Below are 20,592 nucleotides of genomic sequence, written 5' to 3'. Positions count from 1 at the left end.
ATTAAAACGACGAAGGCGTTTATTTTTAATAAGCACTTTATTTACGTCTAAGTCAGCTTATTAAATTATTATCATCTGGATGTGCTCTAGCTTAATTCTATTAAAAATATTGAAATACTAATTGAAAGCTCCTGTTGCCCTGGAAACATTGAATTATTATTCATTTTTAGACCCATTTTGGGTCGTTGGCTCCCGTAAGTTTACAAAAAAAGATGTTTGCCGCTAATTATCTCCAGTTTACTAAATATACTTAATTGAATTTCTTTTGTGGAGGTAGATATTGGTGAGATCAGTTTACATTCCCCTGTCAAAGAGTGACTGCGCAACGAGAGGGTGCGATATCCAGCCTCCAACGTCAGCACAATGATTTTTTTTTCTTCCCTAAAAGCAGGAAAAGCGTTCATTTGCTTGTTGATCTATTCAACAGAACGCCCCGTTCAAAGGGACGGTGGTGCTCACACAGACACGTGTTAATTATGCATATGAAAAATAAAATATCTTAAAAGAATGAACTTCACTCGCGCATGGATTACAGAGGGACGGTGAAATTCCGTGCTGATGATGTTGTGCTCAGGCAGTGTTTGTGAGCGACTTCTCAAGTAGAATTTGCGCAATACTGAAAATGCCGAGATTGACATTACCCGTTGTTGTCATGGATGAAATTAATGTCTGCGCAGATAAATAAATAAACAAACAAGATAACAACCCCGGAAGCCTTTCCGCAGAACTCTGACCACTTCTTCCCAAATGCATACCCGTCCGCTCCTCAGATACACGCCCATGTACATTTTCCTAAATGTTCTTATGTGTGCGCACACATATGATCAGCATTAGTATTCGGCAGACACACACAAAGGTGCTTAACCTGCAGCTAGATTTTGGAAACGGCCAAACACAGAACTTGATTTTTTTTAAATGTCACGGAACAGATAAATACTTCCATAACGGTGAATTGACTGTTATTTGTTATTTCAGCTGAGACGTTAACCTCAAATATCAGTTTAGGTTAATGTATCCACAATTAGGCCTATTGTTATTGTTGTTGTTCTTGTTGTTGTTGTTGTTATTATTATTATTACAATTGTAGTTATTTTGTTTATAATGCTGATAATAAAATACAGTTGCTAATACTACTACTCAGAACAATAATAGTGGTCATCATCATCATAGCCATAATCATAATAACAACGGAAAAAAATATTATGGCACACATCTCTTTTCTTATCTCGTAACGAGAGTGTCATCGGCGATGTTTATCATCGGTCTATATTCAGTGAAGGGTCTTCAAAGAAATTCATTGTTCTTAAATCAGAAAAAAATATGAAAATGGGAAACCTCATATTATGACAACGGATGCGGATGGCTCGCAGACAACACACACGGGTACTCACAAACAAAAATATGGTGTCTGTGTGTGCGTGCGAGCGTGCGCGCGCTTGACTTTGTGAGCTTTCATAATAAAGTTTATAAATCTTTGTTTTTGTAAAACCCTCATATGTGTAAGGAAACACGAACACACAGACAATGTAGAGTACGCGCAATGTCTGGATACAAACAGATGTACATGCACAACACCACAAATTCATTATTCCATTATTTTACTTGCTACACGGCATCTATTGCTATGTCTATGCTAACAAAATACGACTGAATAGGACATAAGCTGTACCTGCTCCATAACTAGCAGTCCATCTTTCTTTGACCTCGTTATGTGTTAAAATGGCATTATCGGCGTCTATTTTTGTTCGATATGGCTTGTGCAAAGCGGTTTTTTTCTATCCCTCTCCGCACTCTGCATCGACCCGGAAGAGCTCTGATCTAATATACTGTAAGTGCGGTAAGTCCGCGCGTTGGTTGGTCTGCGTGTGTCTCCGTGGGCTGGGGTAGCAGAAGTGCTGCGCGCCCAGGTTTTCCCCTCTCAGCCAGCGCTCTAAATGCCATCAGCCCTTCAATCTCTGTGTCATTTCGCCCGCACATCAGCAGCAGATCAGAAAAAAAACCCCACCAGCCAAAGTCAACTCCACAGGTCAGTAAATATTTAGATTTTTCTCAACGCTGTCTGTCTGTCCCTTTGATAAGACTACAAAGTATAATTCTTAAAGGTACAGCGTACAGTACAGTATTTGAAAGCAGTTTTTTTCCTTCCCTCTCCGTGTGGATCAGCCCCGGCGACGAATTTATTGATTTGTACGAACGTACGGCTGTCTTTAAAATGACGTAAATTGCATTTTTGCTTTCATTTCATAAAAATAATAAACAGCGACCATATGCTTTCTGTTAACTCATTTGAGGAGGAGACCGGTTACACAATTACAGTTTGTGTAGTTTACATGTGTAGGGGTTTCTGCATGTCTGTCGGGCAGAAATGTGGTTTAAATTAATTGATTATTCACACAGGCCTTAGATTGCGCCTCCGAAATATCGATGTTGCTTCTTTGTGTCAGAAACGTGCATCCTACTATTGTGTTTAAAATTGCACTCGCGAAGCATGTATTTGACAGCAAGGGCTTTATATTGGTTCATTTAGCTACCTTTCCCATTAATGTGTTCTACCGCGATTATGATTATAATTCTCTTCAACTTTTAGTTATTGTTATGGGTGTCATTGGAGCAGACTCACTGCGTTCTGTGAGTAATGTATCTACATCACTTTACCTGAAATACCTAAGATCAAGGTTTTAATGATCTATTACCACCTGGGCCGACTGTAGGCTGAGTCCTATAACCCGTGAAATTGATCTGATTAGCCGGCATTGGGTCTTAAAAGGAGCTGGGTTTGCTGAGGCTGCATATCCAGTTTTTAATGTATTTTGTGGCTGATTTGACTTGATTTAGAGGAGCTGTTACTCCGTAAGGAGGATACGAAATTAACGACATCAGAAGGGAGCTTCCACGGGAGGACGAATGAATATTTGCATGCAGGGAACAGAACGGATGGATTCTATTGATTTATGCGGAATACGCTTCCAGCAGCTGTGTTTCAAGATAGCGACGCTTAGGTGCAAATCAGCACTTAAAAATCACTGGACGTAATGCTTTTAAATGAGGACGAAACCTGCTCCCCTTCTCCAAATCACTGCACAACACACTCGAAGTGAGAGAAGGGAGCATTTTGCCGTTTTAATTACGTTTAGTCGTCATGCTCTCGCTGACAGAACAGCATTGCAGCTGTGTTGTTTTGTTAAATTAGACGTTACTTGGTTAACTGCTGTAGTGGGCAATACGTTCAAAAATTGCAAAAATAATAGTAACCAAGATTTTTTTTTCTTTGTGAATGAGATTTCTAACTGACAGGTGCAGATAAATATTTTTAGGAAGAAAACCTGGAGTTCACCTCAGAATTCGGACAAGGCACTGAAAACCTAATCACTTCAAGTCAAGACGCTGGCCTAAATCGTATCGCCGCATGGGACGTGGGAAAAAAAACTCGGATAAGCATCAATCTCTCTTTGTATGCAAAGCGCTTCAACCATGAGCTCCAGTCCTTCGCTTGGGTTTGTGACTTACAAAAATATTTCTAGGACTCGAAATTAAAGTGAATTTCTACCTTTTTATGCAGGCCGTTCTAAGAAGAGCGCTTCTAGTCGAGTTCCACGCGCACACGAAAACAATTTCGCGCCCCCGCCAATGTTCTAAGAATTTGAGTCTAAACTCCAAAGGGTTTTAATACATCAAAACGGTATTAGTCATATATGCCTAGAAAAAAGGCACCTCGATTACAAAAGCAGGCACGCAGAAACGCTTCATTCAATCAAGTAACATCTTTATTCTTCATGGTAAATTGGTATATTAATAGTAAATTATTAAATTATATTTTGAACTGTCCTCAGTGAATACCTTGGCCTGTTTGTTGTTTGCGTACTTATTACTATGGCTGCGATTGTGACTGTTATTATTGATATTATTGATGACTATGATGCTATCATCGCCATCAGCATCTCCAAAAAGTAAGGACTAAGAAGACAATCAAGTGCGTTTTGGTTTAATCAATTAAGTCAATTACAGAGGCTCTCAACTCGCTAGAACTTATGAATATGACGAAAAACCCCAACCCTGATATTGTTATCGCTGCACTCTTTCACGTGACAAGTGGTCTCCTGAGATAATGGAGGCTGAAGGTTCTATCTTTTAGTCGCAGTCGCGTACAAAACTAGACGATTTTTAAAAATTATTTTCAGTGCATTTTCGTTCCGCTTTCTCCGTCATAATCTAAGATAATTGCTACCTATATCTCTTCCAAATAGATTCTTCTATTAAGCGCCACATACAGTGTTTTTTATACATTATGCGACTCCGTTTTAGTGAAATCTTTGAATTATGTATAAAGCGTGTTGCATTTTTTTGTCAAACACAGCATTGTAAAATAGCTTTAATATGGGGATACTTTGGTTTTATTCTCGCGTTGGCATTAGATGCAAAATTTTTTCCCTCACTCTCTCGATCGCTTTCTCTCACAATCACTCTGTCTCTCTCCCTCTCTTTTTCTCGCTCTCCCTCTCACACTCGTACCCCTGTTTCTCTCTATCAAGATAATAACAATGTATTCCAAATGATTTAAGTGGAGTTGCTGCAGCGCGCAAAATTCCGAGCGCTGCCCCGGGCCGTGTCCCCTATTTAACCCTGGGATACCCGCCTTGCGGGTGTTTGTACAGCTTTTCCTGAGACATTAGAACAAAACTGTAAAATCAAAACCCAACAAAAGTCATCTTACCCAGACGCCGTCGCTTTAATTAAATGGTATTTAGAGGGCTAGTCGACTTCTTCTGGCCCTAAACTAACGCAGACCTGCAGTAGGTTGCATTAATTTCTGTAGTACTTTCTCCGCGATAAAATAATGCATCAGTGCCCGCTAAAACGAAATCATGACGCTCGCCAATTCTCACTGAACGTGCACGGCGAATGATGCATACAGTAATAATAATAATAATAATAATGATAATAATAATAATAATACAATCATATTATCATAATCATAATTTATTGTTGTCTTTGCTGTTACTGTAATATTATGAAGAATGTGTTATGATAGGAATATATTTTGTCTGAATAAAACGTGGACGATAATGCGTTATCAAAAACACAGCAACAATCATAACAATCGCAGCTGAATTAAACCAGAGGAGTATCCGAAGCGCACCCACAGTAAAATGCTTCCTGATTTTAATCAGCCTTCTCTGACAGAATCATTCAAAATTTATCTCCTCAATCTCCGTTCACCTATCAAGAGAGTTCTACCTACATTTATGAATCAGGTAAACTGGATGCTTGGGGCGAAAGGTAGTGCCCGAGTTGGAGACGGATAAGAATGGTTATATAACGGTTTTATTTTTGGCCTTCCCTTTATTTAAACACACCAGACGATATTGTTTACTTGTGAATACAAGGGTGTATTTCATATATGTATTACATATATCATATCATGATATATATCAAATGTGTGTGTGTGTGTGTGTGTGTGTGTGTGTAGGCTATATATATATATATTTTCGTTGACTGAGCGCACGAGACAATAACGTCTGTATCTCAGGGTTACCCTCAACCCCCTCTTTTGTTGTGACAGTGGAAAGGATTATAAATGACAACTTTTAAAGGAGACCCGTTTCCACAAAGAAGAATAAGCTCACGTTTCGCAAACTATACTGACGTTGCGTCTTGGGAACAAGAGCTTGGGATAGGTTCCATGCTCTGTGTAAGCTGCAAGACACCAGTCAAGAAACAAAAAAACATAATCAGGATTTTACATTTACCGTCCTGTGTTGCCTCGAAGCACCTATAATGCCTACTTGCGGGATGATAGCACACAATACTTTTCAAGGGGATAATTACACGAGTCCGCTGACAGCCCGACAATGACAGCGGGATTGTTCAGTGCAAGCCAGAACAACAGTTTCCATCCAAGTTCAGTCTCAGGTTCGCTTGAGTGAGAACTGGTTTGTGGGTAGTCTGAAGAGGAAAAATAGAGCGTTTTGCCAGATCAGCACTTTTCTGTATTCTCTCATACTGGTCGATACGCCCGCGAGTGGCTATGGTGAGTCGTGTACGATCTGAATAATGTTTTTTATTATTATTATTTATTTTTTTTTTTTATTTGTGTTCGCAATTAAAGTTAAACAGCCCCACTGCCAATATATCTTATATAAAAAGTTCTTCACTTTTGTTCATTTATCTGTAAATTTCAAAAAGCTTGCTTAAACGTCAGTGATGCGACGGGTGACAAATAATAAAAAACAATAATTAATAAATCTTCCCTATATTGGAAAAATAAATTAATGGATATAACAATACAAGACAAACTAAACGTGCGATAGGTTTAGCGTGTCAGCAATATTTGATCGCGTAACTTCTTGTTTGTAAGCACTGGAGATATTAATATGCGTGAAGTTATCTTTTTTGGAACGCAGCATCAGTTTTCACCAATGCAACGCTGACACTGTCGTTGTGTTGATTTAATTCATGAAATGAAAAAAGTAAATGCATCGGAACAAAAGCCAACTGTTGTTTTAAAAAAAATCTTTCACAAACACACACACACACACACACACACACACACACACACACACACACACACACACACACACACACACAATCACACACACACTCACACAAACACACACACACACGTAGCCTCGCGTCCTCCCCCAACTGCGCTCTACAGAATTTCATTTCCTGGCTGTTTACTGGTGACGTCACGTCGTGGCGTCGGGGAGACTAGCCATTTCAGTGCATTGCCTAGCATCAAAAGAGCAGCCCCCTATTCCCCAATTACATACTGTCAATCTGGGAGCATGGGGCAGCCAAACTGGGAATTAGACACTAAATACCACCCCACGGGGCAGGCCCCCTATTACTGAGCAATCAAGTGGAATAATACAAAAGTACAAGGCAGTATGCCTACCTGACATTGGCGTGCGAATTGATTCTCGGGCCCAGTGTCAGGTTAAATACATTTTAATTAGTTATTAAAGGTCACGATTATTAAACAAATAAATCAGCGCGGATATTTTAAAGCTTGCGGGCTCCATGCCGCGTTTAATTTGTTGAAGTAATAATGACATAACCGTTTGTCAATATTCCGCCCGCTTTGTGAAAGACCATACGTGAAAACCCAAAATGATGGGAGGATATTCTCGGATCTGTTAAGTCAGCAAAGCAGGCGCACGGTGGCGTTTCCTTGCGTTTGGAAAACGCTTCAGCGCTCTCGTCCACCTTGAACAGCGTGGTGGATAAATTAGCCAATTTAAGCGTGAGAATAACAAGGCTGCCACCGCGAGAGGACGCACTGTCACAATTTTAAGCAAACAGTCGTGCTGCGACCTGCTTTTGGTCTCGGGGTTAAGCAACAGGCTTCACTCTTCATTGTGGAGCTCAGAATATGTTTCAACTTTACTGCCGCAGGGTAATTCAGAGCCGTACCCCCTGTCATCAAACTGACGTTTACAGCTTTGTTTTCACAAATCTTAATAAGAAAAGGTGCATGCGTGTACCTCTTAAGGCTAATGTGTTGCACCTCAGAAGGACAGCCAACAATAATCACCCGCAAATCTGTGAGGTGAGCGGGGTCTACCATAAACATTATCTTATTCTCGCTTGCGTCTCCTCCATCGTACTCGTACGTATATTAAATTGCATTGTAGTTCATTTTAACCATTTTTATTTAATGTAAGTAATCTCTAAGGTGGAAAGGACTAAATTTTGCCTGAATTTCGTAAAAGTGCAGCCAATGTACGCAAGGATGCAACTTTTTTTTACCCATAACCAACACTGTATAAATATATTGCGACGTATGCAGCATTTTTTTCTCATTAATGCGCAACTACTTTAACCATAAATGCATGTCTGTTTGTCTACTGTTATGTATTCACAGTAGTCATTTATTTAAAACAATTCCCTTTCTCATTTGAAAAAATCAACTATTTTAGAAAAACAAAACATGTATGTGACTAGAAGTACAAACTATATTTGGAAATATGTAATGTTAACCACTAAATAAACGGTGTGTGGTGGATGAGAGGCCGATTCGCTTTGAGGAAATAACTTGCGCCAATTCTTGGTCATCTTTCCCTTGGCCCACTTTATTCAATTAGGCCGAGCGGCGCTAGCCCCTCCTCCGTTGATGACACTGGCAGACCCTCCTTAAGTTGCGTCGCGCCACGGCTGTCTGCGAGCATTGAGCTGCCTGGCGCCACACTGAAAGAATGCCTTCACTGTAAAAAAAAACAGACAGAGTAGAGAGAGTTCAGAGAGAGAGAGAGAGAGAGGGAGAGAGAGAGAGAGGGTGGGAGGGAGAGAGTTGCTACTGCGCATAAACACAGAGATTTGACCTGTAGGTTTTAACTTCGATCTTTAGACAGTATGCAGTAATTCACCGGCTGCGGGCGAGGTTGCCTCTAAACAGTGCAACAACTTGTTGCGGCTACCACTCAATATCGAATCTTTGCGGGAGGAAAGTTTTGGGGATCTCAGAAGAGGAGACCGATACGACTGGACTTATTAATGACAGCGCACGAGTACGATAAAATCTAAGAGTATGTTGATTTTTTGGCGATTTTGACTGCGAATTTGAATAGCAAATCCACGTGCAAGTGAATGCATTTATGTACAATATTCAAATGAATTGTAATCATAGAAGTAACAAACATTTTGACGTTTGGGCGTATCGTAAATGTATGTTTTCTCTCCTTGTCTGCAGGTGATAAGAACGATTCATCTAAAAAAGAAAAAAACCTGTGGATTAAACATCGCTGAAGTTTGGACAGATACTTTTTTTTTCTTTTCTTGCTTGTGTTGTACCGGTTGTTTTTTGTGTATATGAACGTTTGCTGTCAGCAATGGAAACCGCGGATCAGCCCCGGTGGATGGGCCATCACCACCCAGCTGTACTGAACGGCCAGCATCCCGACTCGCACCACCCGGGCCTCGGCCACTCGTACATGGATCCGTCTCAGTATCCCCTCGCTGACGATGTGGATGTACTGTTTAATATCGACGGACAGGGCAACCACGTCTCTCCGTATTACGGAAACACCGTCAGAGCCGTCCAGAGATATCCGCCTCCTCCTCACAGTAAGTCGTGTTTGATTCTTTAATCACGTCGCAATAAAATGACTGTGATCGCCCTTTTTTGTAAGACATTTGTCCTGCGTTCTTGTATTGCTGGATACTCTGTACCCGGCGTTATTTCGCCTGTATGTGCTGGTATATCGTCACTCACACTAAAATATCTGGAAATGCAGAACTCCGCTGGGTCCAACTCATGTCTTACGGTTTTGAGGTCTTACCAGTCTTGTTTCGATGTGGGTTTACCTCGACGGTTTAAAATCGATTCCACAACTTTAGCAGTTTTCGGTTTTAAAGCATGTATTTAATAAACATTTCTTCAATTTTGGTTAAAACATAAACGCGTTGAATCAAGGAAGTTTACGTGTCCTCTCCGGTTAAAACGTTGAGAGAAGCAATATGAGCTATTAAAGCTGATGATGGAATATACTGAATTAAATTTAACATGGACAGCTCGTCACATTTCGAACGAATTCGTTGGTTCGATGTGAAGAATCACAAGAAATAATTTATATAGATACTAATAAATTGGATTCATTCAAAACGCACGTCCAGTTTTTGATTTTACAATTATTATATTGCCTTCTCCTCCAACACGTGACATGTCTACCGTCCACAAAGTATAATTTTAAGTTGAACAAACTGTTGGGGAAAAAAGGTTTGGAAGAGCCATTGCTTTAATTTTTTCGGCATGACTTCCTGAACGGAATACTGAATCATGACAGTTTCTCGTAGTAGAACCATCGCTTTCAGTAGTCTGATAAAGGCGAGGTGCAAGTGTGGATGCGACAGTATTCGCTTGATCAAAACAAAACAATACAAATATAGAGAATTAATTTGTACGAAGCATCACGCCACTCACAGCGGTCATGACCCAGTGCAGACCTTTGTAGGCCTAATTTATTATTTTACATTTAATGATTCCCTCGTATAAATAAAATAAAAGACGATGTCTGTATTTACACAGCGCTAACACTTTGACTGTCAAACGAACCGAAAGTAGAAGCCGTGAAAAGGTGTTAAAGGACTGGGAGTTGGCTAAATGCATTAGGAGTACCAGAACAATAGGCTGCATAAATCGTATATTTATGAATGCGAAATATACCATGTAAACATTTTAGCTTGAGAACTGCAGACTTGTTGAGAAAATAAATGAGCATTTTCAGTTGTGTTTTTTTCTCTTTATGTGTTTTAGCGATGTGATCAACAGGCGTTTAGACTATAGAAACAATTGCAAATGCACGTGCGATATTCTGAATAAAATGAATGTAGATTGACGATCTGCATAGCTCGGAAACTTTTATATGTACCGCTATTGTATTTTTTTGTGCCTGCAGGTAGTCAGGTGTGTCGTCCGCCCCTGCTCCACGGTTCACTGTCCTGGTTGGACAGCAGCAAAGCTCTCGGCACGCACCACAGCACGTCCCCATGGAACTTGAGTCCTTTCCCCAAGACTTCTCTGCACCACGGCTCCCCCGGAGCCCTCTCCGTCTACCCGCCGGCATCGTCCTCCTCCCTTTCGGCGGGTCACTCCAGCCCCCACCTCTTCACCTTTCCCCCGACCCCTCCTAAAGATGTCTCCCCGGATCCGGGAATCTCTACTCCGGGCTCAAGCAGCTCCGGACGCCAAGAGGAAAAAGAATGCATTAAGTACCAGGTGTCCCTAGAAAGCATGAAACTGGAGTCCCATGGCCGCAGCATGGCATCAATCGGAGCGGGGGCATCGTCCGCTCACCACCCCATCGCAACTTACCCATCCTATGTCCCCGAATACGGGCCTGGCCTCTTCCCACCAAGTAGCCTGATAGGTGGGTCATCTTCTAGTTATGGTTCCAAAACAAGACCAAAAACAAGGTCCTGTTCAGGTAGGCGTGCGCTTTATTTTCCTTTGATTTCTATTTTAAAAATAGTTTGTGTCTATAGATGGAAATGTTCTTCAAAAGAGGTTGCATTTTATATGTGCTAGACCATTCTGTTTCATGGTGCTTAAAATATTGCTTTAATTATTTTTTCGTTTTTCCTGCACACAGCCAAACCTGTAGGCTTTGTGCGCTTATTGGCCCAGCCGCACTTCGTGATAATGTATCAATCACGATACTGCACTTTTTATAAACGACTGGTCATATTTCCATGAGACACTGATAAGCACAGGGCCTGTAGGACGAGGCAATTTTCAGAGGTTATTAATTATTATTTTTATTATATAATTGCATAATATATAGCATAATTTATCATGCTTACAATTGGCTAAAACTCTCACGTCACAGTAACGTGACAGTGACAACGCAGTGACAACTAAAAAATACGAATAATGTTCACAAAATAGCACATGTTAAAATGTGGAGATTTTTCTCAGTTCAGCCTGCCACTGTAGGCCTGAAAGGCGGGTAGACACATTTATTTATCACCCTAGCGAAATCATGGGAGGGTGGGTACCTGTTCATTTTAAATTCGATATCATACAGTACATCAGGATGGCGATGTTGTATCCAGTTTTACAAACACACTCGTCATTGCAGCGGCTTCAAAGGCACACAAAGCGACACAGGAGCGTGCACCCAAAGCAGCGCATTTCATTGAAAATAGCATCTAAAATCAAACACTGCATATATATTGTTATCCTTAAAAATGAGTTGCATTAGCAACTTCGACTAAATGGTCAAGACTGCAGCGATATTTAGAGAACTACGAACGTTTTAAGCTCTCTGCAAACAAGTCGAGTTACCAGTTTTTCTCCGTTTTTTTCCAGAGTGACATTTCACTGTGGTTCCCCTTTCATGGCTGTCTCTGTTTCGTTTATATGTTTAAGCTAATCCAATTATTTTCAGACTGCTGCACGCGACAGTTGCATTGTTTATACAGCGCCAGAAACTTTGATAGAGTCCGGATGCGGGCTGTATTGAAAGGAATAACGAATAACCTCTAGCCAAGGCAGGGGCATGACAGACGAAGGAAAATGTTACATAAACAGCGCGTGTAATTATTTAAATGTTATTAAATTATTTCTAGGCAGATTTATATTGATTAATGTCATTGTCATGTCATTGTTCAACGTATGAAAACCATCTGACTATTTGCGATGAATTATCTATTCTATACTCGGGTTTGTAACAGTGGAAACTTTAGAAAAACTAAAATTATTCTACGTGATTTTTTAAATGAAATAACAATGGCTTTCATGCGCATGCTTTATGACCGTTTTTTTTTCTTTATAGCTCCCCGTACACCAGATACATCTGTTATATAAGCGCATTTCTCTGACTAAATAGGTCATTTGTGGGTCTGTCTTTTGCACTAAAAAGCCTGCTCAAAGGCGGCAGATACACATTGTGGTCTGCAAACTGAAACGCAGAGCTTGTTTTGCGCAACACACGAAATCTGTAGTAGTTTTTTTTTTCTTTTATGGAGCACGTCATTGTCAATGAATATCTGGTAGGCCTGTTGCATTTTTTACTACTTAAAAAACACGAGTTCGCCGAGCTCCTCTCCAAGCCTGTGTCTGTAAACCAAGAAAAGCACAAGTGAGCCGTCTTGAGAGAGAGAGAGAGAGAGAAAAAAATGAAACAGTTTGAGGTCTGCACACGGTGAGCGGATGCTCAAAGGCTCCATGTCGTACGGAGGCCTGCTGAATGTGTACGCTTTCAAACAATTTCGTGTGAAGAGAAGCCACCTGATCCTGCTGTTTCGGTTTCAATGGTGAGGCAGTAGGCCCACACGACCCTTTCGCGAAAACGTGAGACAGCCACGTCTCTCACCTGTCGGTGACAGGCCAGCTAAGCTCCATTTTAATTACGCAAATAGGAAGGCTTACGTTTTATGGGTCTATATATATATATATATATAATCGTAAATAATAAATATTTGTTTAAACATTTATCGTTTATGTTTAAGCTTGGGACTCTGTGTTATACAGAATTCTTAACGAATAAAATTGATATGTGAGGCTCAAGTACTATTATACAATGTTTTCATGTCAGGATAAGTCGTGAGTGAGAACGTATTTGATATTTTGTACACCAAGTTAAATAAAACCATTTTTATATTTTTAAGCGCGCCACACTTTGTTCATATACCGAACGCATCGGAATTTATTGTGCTCCGAAGAGTACCCCCCTACGGCGACCCCCCTCCCCCCACCCACCCCCAAACCGGATATAGGTGATTCAGACCAAAACAGCTGTATTTGATTGAGGCTCTGTGCCGCGTGGCCATGAAATGACAGTCACACACCGTGATAGCCTGCCGCTTTGTTTACAATTGTCAGACGTTTAGACAGTTGTGTGCACAGTGTCATTTTCAGAATTAACGCTGGCATGTTTGTTTTGAAAGAAGAATTACCATTGACTAATGCAGTGTGTCAAACAACGTGATGGCTTCTACTGTAATATAACTACATTGTTATTTCTATCAATGTATTATTATTATTATTATTATTATTATTATTGTTATTACTATACTGTTATTGTTCAGGTGTGGATTATTGTTCAAGTGTTGAATAACTGCATTGTTGATATTTGGTGAAGAACTGCTATGAGCACTCCGTACATATGTATGTATGTTGTCTCTGATTTCAGAGGGTAGAGAGTGCGTTAATTGCGGAGCCACTTCCACCCCTCTCTGGAGGAGGGATGGCACGGGTCACTATTTGTGTAATGCCTGCGGACTCTATCACAAGATGAACGGACAGAACCGGCCTCTTATCAAACCCAAAAGACGCCTGGTACGTCCCTGTCGCTGCTACTGATCACTGTCTCTCTTTCTCCCGCTTCCTCTCCCTTCTCTCTCTCTCCCTGTCTCTGTCTCTCTCTCTCTCTCTCTCTCTCTCTCTCTCTTTGTCACTCCCTCTCCCTCTCTCTCTACCCAGGAAGAAGTGTAGCTGCAGGAAAGTGCCAAGTGCAGGTCTCAGTTCTTTTATATATAGTTCTTTATATTTTAGTTTTAACTCCAGTTTTAAGTCACTAATATAATTAAAATGTATGCCTCCTGTTATTTTTATTTTGAATGGTTTCACTTCAGTTGTTAAATCTGATTATTTCTACTGCGCAACTACCAAAAGCATGTTTGGGTTTTTTATGCTTCTATACAAATTTGTCACAAATTATTTTAGAAGTGACTGACATTAACAAAAACCGTCATCACTCTTAAACGAAATATGACATACTGTTGGCAACTGCTTTCAGCAAAGTCACTTAAATATTTTCCTTCAATGATCGTAAAAGAAGATACACTTTATGCATAGGCTATAATACCTACTCGCCTTTAAAAAAAAAAAAAAATAGAGGCTATTATTTGAAATGATTAACGAGATGTATTTGAAAGGATTTGCTGATCTACTCGTCCGAATAATCGTGCTGAAGTTCAAACCACACGTATTGACACCGTAACATTTGGGGAATTAGTCGGTTGTGTCCTCGCATATAACACTGCCAAATTCGGTTCTGAAAAAAAAAATCAGTGACTAAAGCATAATGGAATTCCTATCTCTCATAGCCTTGTTAAAAAGGACAAACTTTCTAGGCAGAGAAGCGGTCGCGGGACTGCTATTTTGGCAGCCAGCTTCTCCTTTTCTCTCTAATGTGAAAAACCGACTTCCTAGGAAAAAGCTGCCGGATATCTGGGCAGCGCTGATAAATCTTTTTTAACAACATATCCCGCTTCCCTAGCCTAAACATTACGGGGAGAGAGACCAAATCAGCGCGAGATGCAGCGAGGGCAAGCAAAAGTCACGACTTGAGATTGTTCCGAGAGAGAGCAGGAGAGCACATCACACTGTTATAATGTAAAGACAAAAAGAAAGAAAGAAAGAAAAAAAAAGAAAGACGAGCTCAATTCTTTGTGCGGCTGAAAAGTGTCCATGGCGCAGATGCTATCTAACCGCAATGTTTTTTATCCTTAACTTTGGTAAGTCAGACGTTTAAGCAATTATTACGATTACCCGTTTCTTTTTGCAAAATTTCCGTTAATTTTCGCGACAACCAAACTTACGATGTTGCGAAAGAAACGAAAAAAAGTAACTCTTACATGAATTATTTACACAAATTTGAGGATGAAGCGCGATGAGGTATGATCGACTACGGACAACCCATTTCTTTTTCGTTTTCAAGGGTTGTGCGTAATGGGTCGTCAAATTTTATCTTGATATTGATCAACGCATCTTCCACTACTTATCATTTTTCTACAAGCAGTGCGTTCTCTAGTTACAACGTGTATCTGTTTGGTGCTCATACAGCATTACTGCGATGTCATTCAAATCACAGTTGCCTACGTCCTTTAATCAACATAAAATAATCTGTAATTCTCGGGACTGTATAATTTAAGAAAATCTGTTTACTGGATTTAATTGTACATTAAATTTTAAGCAAGGCACACTGAATTTAGAAACATTTCCATGAATTTGTTTTTTATTGGGTATATTTGGTTATTTAGAATAGGCTATGCGTTAGGCTTCCGCCTCATGAGCTACGTTGCTGCGTCTGAATTTATTTTTCTGACTTTAAATCATTTTTCTCATTATTGATTTTGCTGTCATTTAAGTGAGACGTTAATTCAACATTATTTGAAATGCAAAATGTTGCTGACAAGCAAATATGAGTAACCTGCCGTTTCAGATGTTTACGTTAGGATGTCCTAATCCAAGACGGAGGCTATTCGAGCGACTCAGAATTAGTGAGCCATCGGGGTCTTAAGTAAAACTGATTTTAGCTAAATCGTATATAGAACTGTCAATGCGAATGTTTAAACTTGACTACGCTGCAACGATACATTATCTAATAGTTACTTAGGCCACTTAAAAGTGTAACTGGGAAATTGAGTCAGATTTAATGGGGCCTATTAGAGTTGCTGCTTTTATGCATTTTTATAAATATTTACGTTTGAGAAGTTATGCCCGGTTAATGCTATTTTAGAGCGGAGTCAAAGGACCGTGTTGGAATTTCTGTTTTGAACTGGTTTTAATTTACATTTTGTTAAGGTTGAAATGTTCACTTCACTCATCTTTCTCTCTCTCTTTCTCTGTCCATCTCTCTCTCTCTCTCTCTCTCTCTCTCTCTTGCTCTCTCTCTCTCTCCCGCTCTCTTTTCTCTGTCTCTCTCTCTCTCTCTGTCTCTGTCTCTCCCCTCTTCAGTCTGCAGCAAGACGAGCTGGGACGTCATGTGCAAACTGTCAAACGACCACGACGACCCTTTGGCGAAGAAACGCAAACGGGGACCCTGTCTGTAACGCGTGCGGGCTGTACTACAAACTGCACAATGTAAGCAATACGGCAGCATTTAGCCTACCTTACATCAGTAAGATATTTACTTACTTATTTAATAACATCTGTTAAATGAAATGAAAACTGTATTGTGCTTTGAAATGATCGTTTGCGTCATTCAAATATAAAAAAGTCAAGTATAAAAAAACCACATCAAAAACTATTTCGTTAAGATTATAGATGAAATAAATGGTAACAAGCACACCAGAAGCGGGCAGCAATCTAAATCGGCATCAAGATAATTTGACATTGTAGCGCTGGTTTTCTGAACAGAACATGATTATATTTATTCTCTAGGCCTGATGCCCCCACAGTTTGGAGTTCGTTCTGATTTTGACCCCCTTGTGCGTATGATTCGTTTGGGGACTACGGTGGTTTAACCTTCACCGCATCTTGTTTTCGATTCCTCTCTGAGAGGGCTTCTGGGACGCCATCCTATTCAGTTGACTGCTCTCGCGACTAACCGCTTTGCCAGTGCATGAGGTCTAGAGCAGACAGAGAAAAAATGATAGCAATAACGATTATTGTTACTATTAGTAGTAGTAGACAGTAGTAGTGACATTTTACCCATATTTTAACAACACTGCAGTATTTTCATTGCAGTTAATCTGATCGTAGTATCCGTGCCTTTGCAGCGCTGTGTATAGCGCCGCTTGGGCTACTCACGCAAGCGCTTTCTGTTGAAATTATTTTCCCATGTTAGTTTTGGCAGTTTTTTCAAGACTTTTTTTCAGGGCAATATTTCTAAGTGCATATTATCCTTTGAACTGACCTTGACCCCGGGTAATTGCAAAATGAGTTTGTTTTAGTAAATTCTACTTTCTGTGGAGCCTTGCATGATTTGAAATGAATTCCACATTTTACACGGTACGTTCAATGGAATCCTTTACTTTGCGTTATCCCTGGTGACCCCTGTTTCACTTATGACCTCACACGCGGATTGTTCCGACCAAGTGTTTTCTGGCGCTTTGATGATAGATCGTCTCAAATGTATTTGGTCTGGTATTGCAGAGAAAGACATCAGCCCACCATTTTAAATATTAATGATAAACATACAAATTAGAGTTGATGCACACATATCCCAGCAATATGTGTGAGTTGTGTGGGTTAACGGGGAGGGATATGAATTATGACGTGGCTCACCTTCCTCCGGATAGAGTATGCAGTGACCTCATGACGTGTTGGAGTGGGCCAAATGCACAGAGCAGAGAGGGCGTGGGTTTTAACTTTACAGTTGTGATCAATGCTGTGCTGTGTGATTTCACCAGTGGAATCCTTGGCCAATTAGAGCATCAGTATGTTCGATGCACTGAGCGCCCGGAGCCCCGCTGCATGTATCCAAGTCGGACTGACTGCTGCCCACTTAAAGCTCATAGAGCAGGACCATCCCTCTCAGGTCTGGATTGTTGAGACTGACAGGAAAATTCAACCTAGAGGCGTTTTACAGCTGGAAGGAGAGGAACCTGGTCTCGGCCTTACTGTGTATGATTTGCTCAGCAGCCAAGAGACCAAGGTGCCAGTAACCGAGCCATGCCCCCCTTTACCAGCAGTTGCCCAGCCGACCCCTATCAACCCTCTCCTTTTTTTTTTCTTTTTTTGTGGGCATGGAACCATCATTAGCCTCTTAATCCCTTTTGCCGAGGCTGAACCGACACCGAACCCGTGGCCAGATTTCTCGGAGATGCACTGCCGTGAGCAGAGATGGGTTCGGCCGTGCCACAGGCGCCACCACACTGTCGTGGTCTGGTGCCCTGCCGTGATTGGGTCCCAAGTGCTGGCACTGTACAAGGGACCCAGCATCTAAATCCGCCTCGAATCGGTGCGGCGCTGCTCTGTGCCGAAACAATCACGATTTTTCACCTTTGCCTTTCCGGTTGCTCTGCTCCAGCATCGAATCGTGCCGCCTTGCCCATAACAAAAGTTTCTGTGCTTATGCGGTGATTCATTTATGTATGTGACAGCATTCATGTTCTTTTTTTCAGTGCCATGCTAATGTTGCCAAGGAAAGTAAAGAAATAGCACCTAATCAGTTAATATTCTCTGACCAGCTATGAGTGTGCAGTCAATTGTTAAAATTAACTGTATGACTGTTTGAATGAATACCAGTTTCAATTAATGTAAGGTAATTTGAGAGCATCTGGGTGTTTAATTTTGTTAATGTTGCTTGCAGCCGATGCTTATGGGCATGCCTTGTCTCCCCCTGACAGATTAACCGACCACTGACCATGAAGAAGGAGGGCATACAGACCCGTAATCGGAAGATGTCCAGCAAGTCCAAGAAGAGCAAAAAGTCCCACGACAGCATGGACGAGTTTTCCAAGAGCCTCATGGACAAGAACAGCTCCTTCAGCCCCACGGCCCTGTCCAGACACATGAGCTCCTTCCCCCCATTCTCGCACTCCGGCCACATGCTGACCACGCCCACGCCCATGCACCCCTCGTCCAGCCTGCCCTTCGCCCCCCACCACCCCTCCAGCATGGTCACCGCCATGGGGTAGGCCTGCTCGCGCAGAAGGAACGGAAACGCGCCCCCCCCACCCCTCCACTGTCCCCCTAAACACGCATCCACCCAACCCTGCCACCGCTCCAGCCCAAGCACCGCCCCCGCCTTCCCCGCCTCCCCCCAACGAACGAGCGCTCTTCCAAAATGACGAGCCCAGAGGACAGAGCCGCTTCCGGAGGGGTGTCTTTCTCGATCCTGAGAAACCGCGAGCCGTTGCTTTCCGGGGGTGGGCCACACCGCGTCCAGCGACCAACCACTGAATCTGAAATCCATTTGTGTACAGAAGCCATTTTCCACAAATATGGTCAAATATCAGACTGCTGGTCCCCCCTTAAGCCCACCCACCTCTCACCCCCAGCCCCAACCCACCCTTCCCACCTACCCTGTGAAACAGGGGTTCCCCTGTACTGTGAAAAAGAGGACATGAACCATGAACTTTGAACATATTTGTACAGATTGTATGAAATACAGTACATTTAATGAAGACTTTTTAATAATAATAATAATAATAAAAATGCCCATGGGCAGCTACGACGAGAAGGGTACGAGTTGCTGCAGGAAGAAAGACCATCGGAGAGCCGCTTCGTGGTAGGGAGGCCCACCTGTCCCAGTGGCTCCGGGTTCAAGAGAGAGTGAGCGAGAGAGAGAGGGGAGCAGATGTAAACTGCCAATCCTCCTCCTGCCAGTGGCAGGCATTGTTTGATGCATTAAAATGTGTAGACAGATTGATCATGCAGAGTGCAGAAGTCCACTAAGGGCACGCTATTGGTCCCGGGCAGTTTGTGCGTTGACACACACGCGCACGCTCACGTGCGCACTCACAAACACACACACACACATACACACACACGCAAACACGAACATTGCCATGCAGATCACCTAAAAGACATTCTTCCGGCCCACAGATTATATGCATTGTGAACAAGTTCCTGTATTTGTTATTTGTATGTATAATTCAAAGTACCAAAAATATGAAAGAAACAAAGATGTAGAATTATTTCTTTATGTAATGCAGACTGAATGGTTGTATAAATTTAATAATTGCTAGTGTAAAAAAAGACTGCTTTTTTGTTTCGTAATATTTTTTTCTTTCTTTGAAAAAAAAAATAAAATAGTTTAAACTCTGTTGACATCACGTTGGCCTCCACTGAAGAGAATGTTTATTCTTGTTTGTTGTAATGTTTCATACAGCACTTCCCTGCCAGTGGACACTGTCCACATTGAACAGCATCCACCATAACAGCTCTATCACTGAGCAAACAGGAAGTACAAAAATAAATACTGACACCAGGTTTCAGGTCCTAAAGGCCTCACAGATATTAATGTAATGCCCTAGAATGGTGTGCCTGTCTCATTCATCCAGTGGGATTTGATTCTTATAGGCAGGGTATTGTTGTATGGGGTTTGCATAAGGTTTGACCCAAAGATTTTGATCAGAGTAAATGACTGATTCTTTTCCTTGAGTCTTATGTGAGGTTTGTGCAGTGATACATTTAAGTGAGCAGTGTGGTGCTGAGCAGTGGTCTTCAATGTGTGGCTTAGTGCACATCTCGGGGTCCCAGACAGGGGTTAAAAAAAGAAAAGAAAAAAAAAGATTGAAGTAGAAATATATATATATATATATATATATATATATATACACACATACATATACACACACATATCAAAGGTGAATAGATATTATCATGTTGTATAAGAAGTGAAGATTAAATATTTGTGTCGGGTGCACTGGTCAATTGTCCTTGCTGTCATTTGGGTCTTGGTGGTGTTGATTGAAAGC

The 20,592-nt window shown here is 41.3% G+C and overlaps 1 protein-coding gene across 6 annotated transcripts; it reads left to right on the top strand.

Moving 5' to 3' along the window:
• The first annotated feature begins 1,842 nt into the window (after nucleotides 1–1,842).
• On the top strand, nucleotides 1,843–19,533 carry gata3 (GATA binding protein 3). Of its 6 annotated transcripts, none has more exons than XM_036517629.1 (6): nucleotides 1,843–2,026; nucleotides 8,690–9,063; nucleotides 10,395–10,922; nucleotides 13,632–13,777; nucleotides 16,181–16,306; nucleotides 18,517–19,533. In XM_036517629.1, exons 2-6 carry the CDS (start codon nucleotides 8,829–8,831, stop codon nucleotides 18,805–18,807), a joined length of 1,326 nt encoding a protein of 441 aa, XP_036373522.1. In that variant the 5' UTR covers nucleotides 1,843–2,026; nucleotides 8,690–8,828; the 3' UTR covers nucleotides 18,808–19,533. The 6 variants fall into 6 exon arrangements, with proteins under 6 accessions (XP_036373522.1, XP_036373526.1, XP_036373523.1 ...); XM_036517633.1 differs by lacking the exons at nucleotides 1,843–2,026; nucleotides 13,632–13,777 and adding exons at nucleotides 8,179–8,525; nucleotides 13,922–13,956 and having other exon boundaries at nucleotides 10,395–10,865; XM_036517630.1 differs by lacking the exon at nucleotides 1,843–2,026 and adding an exon at nucleotides 8,179–8,525 and having other exon boundaries at nucleotides 10,395–10,865.
• Nucleotides 19,534–20,592: the final 1,059 nt, after the last annotated feature.

The sequence above is a fragment of the Megalops cyprinoides genome, chromosome 23 (genome assembly GCF_013368585.1).
Source record: "Megalops cyprinoides isolate fMegCyp1 chromosome 23, fMegCyp1.pri, whole genome shotgun sequence".
NCBI classification, from domain to species: domain Eukaryota; kingdom Metazoa; phylum Chordata; class Actinopteri; order Elopiformes; family Megalopidae; genus Megalops; species Megalops cyprinoides.
Note: the sequence above shows the minus strand (reverse complement) of the source record. Positions and strands in the feature narration are given on the sequence as shown.

Coding starts and splice junctions, on each gene's coding strand:
- gata3 (XM_036517629.1), top strand. CDS start 8,829: ATGGAAACCGCGGATCAGCCCCGGTGGATGGGCCATCACCACCCAGCT. Junction 9,064..10,394: donor ATATCCGCCTCCTCCTCACA/GTAAGTCGTGTT, acceptor TTGTGCCTGCAG/GTAGTCAGGTGTGTCGTCCG. Junction 16,307..18,516: donor TGTACTACAAACTGCACAAT/GTAAGCAATACG, acceptor TCCCCCTGACAG/ATTAACCGACCACTGACCAT.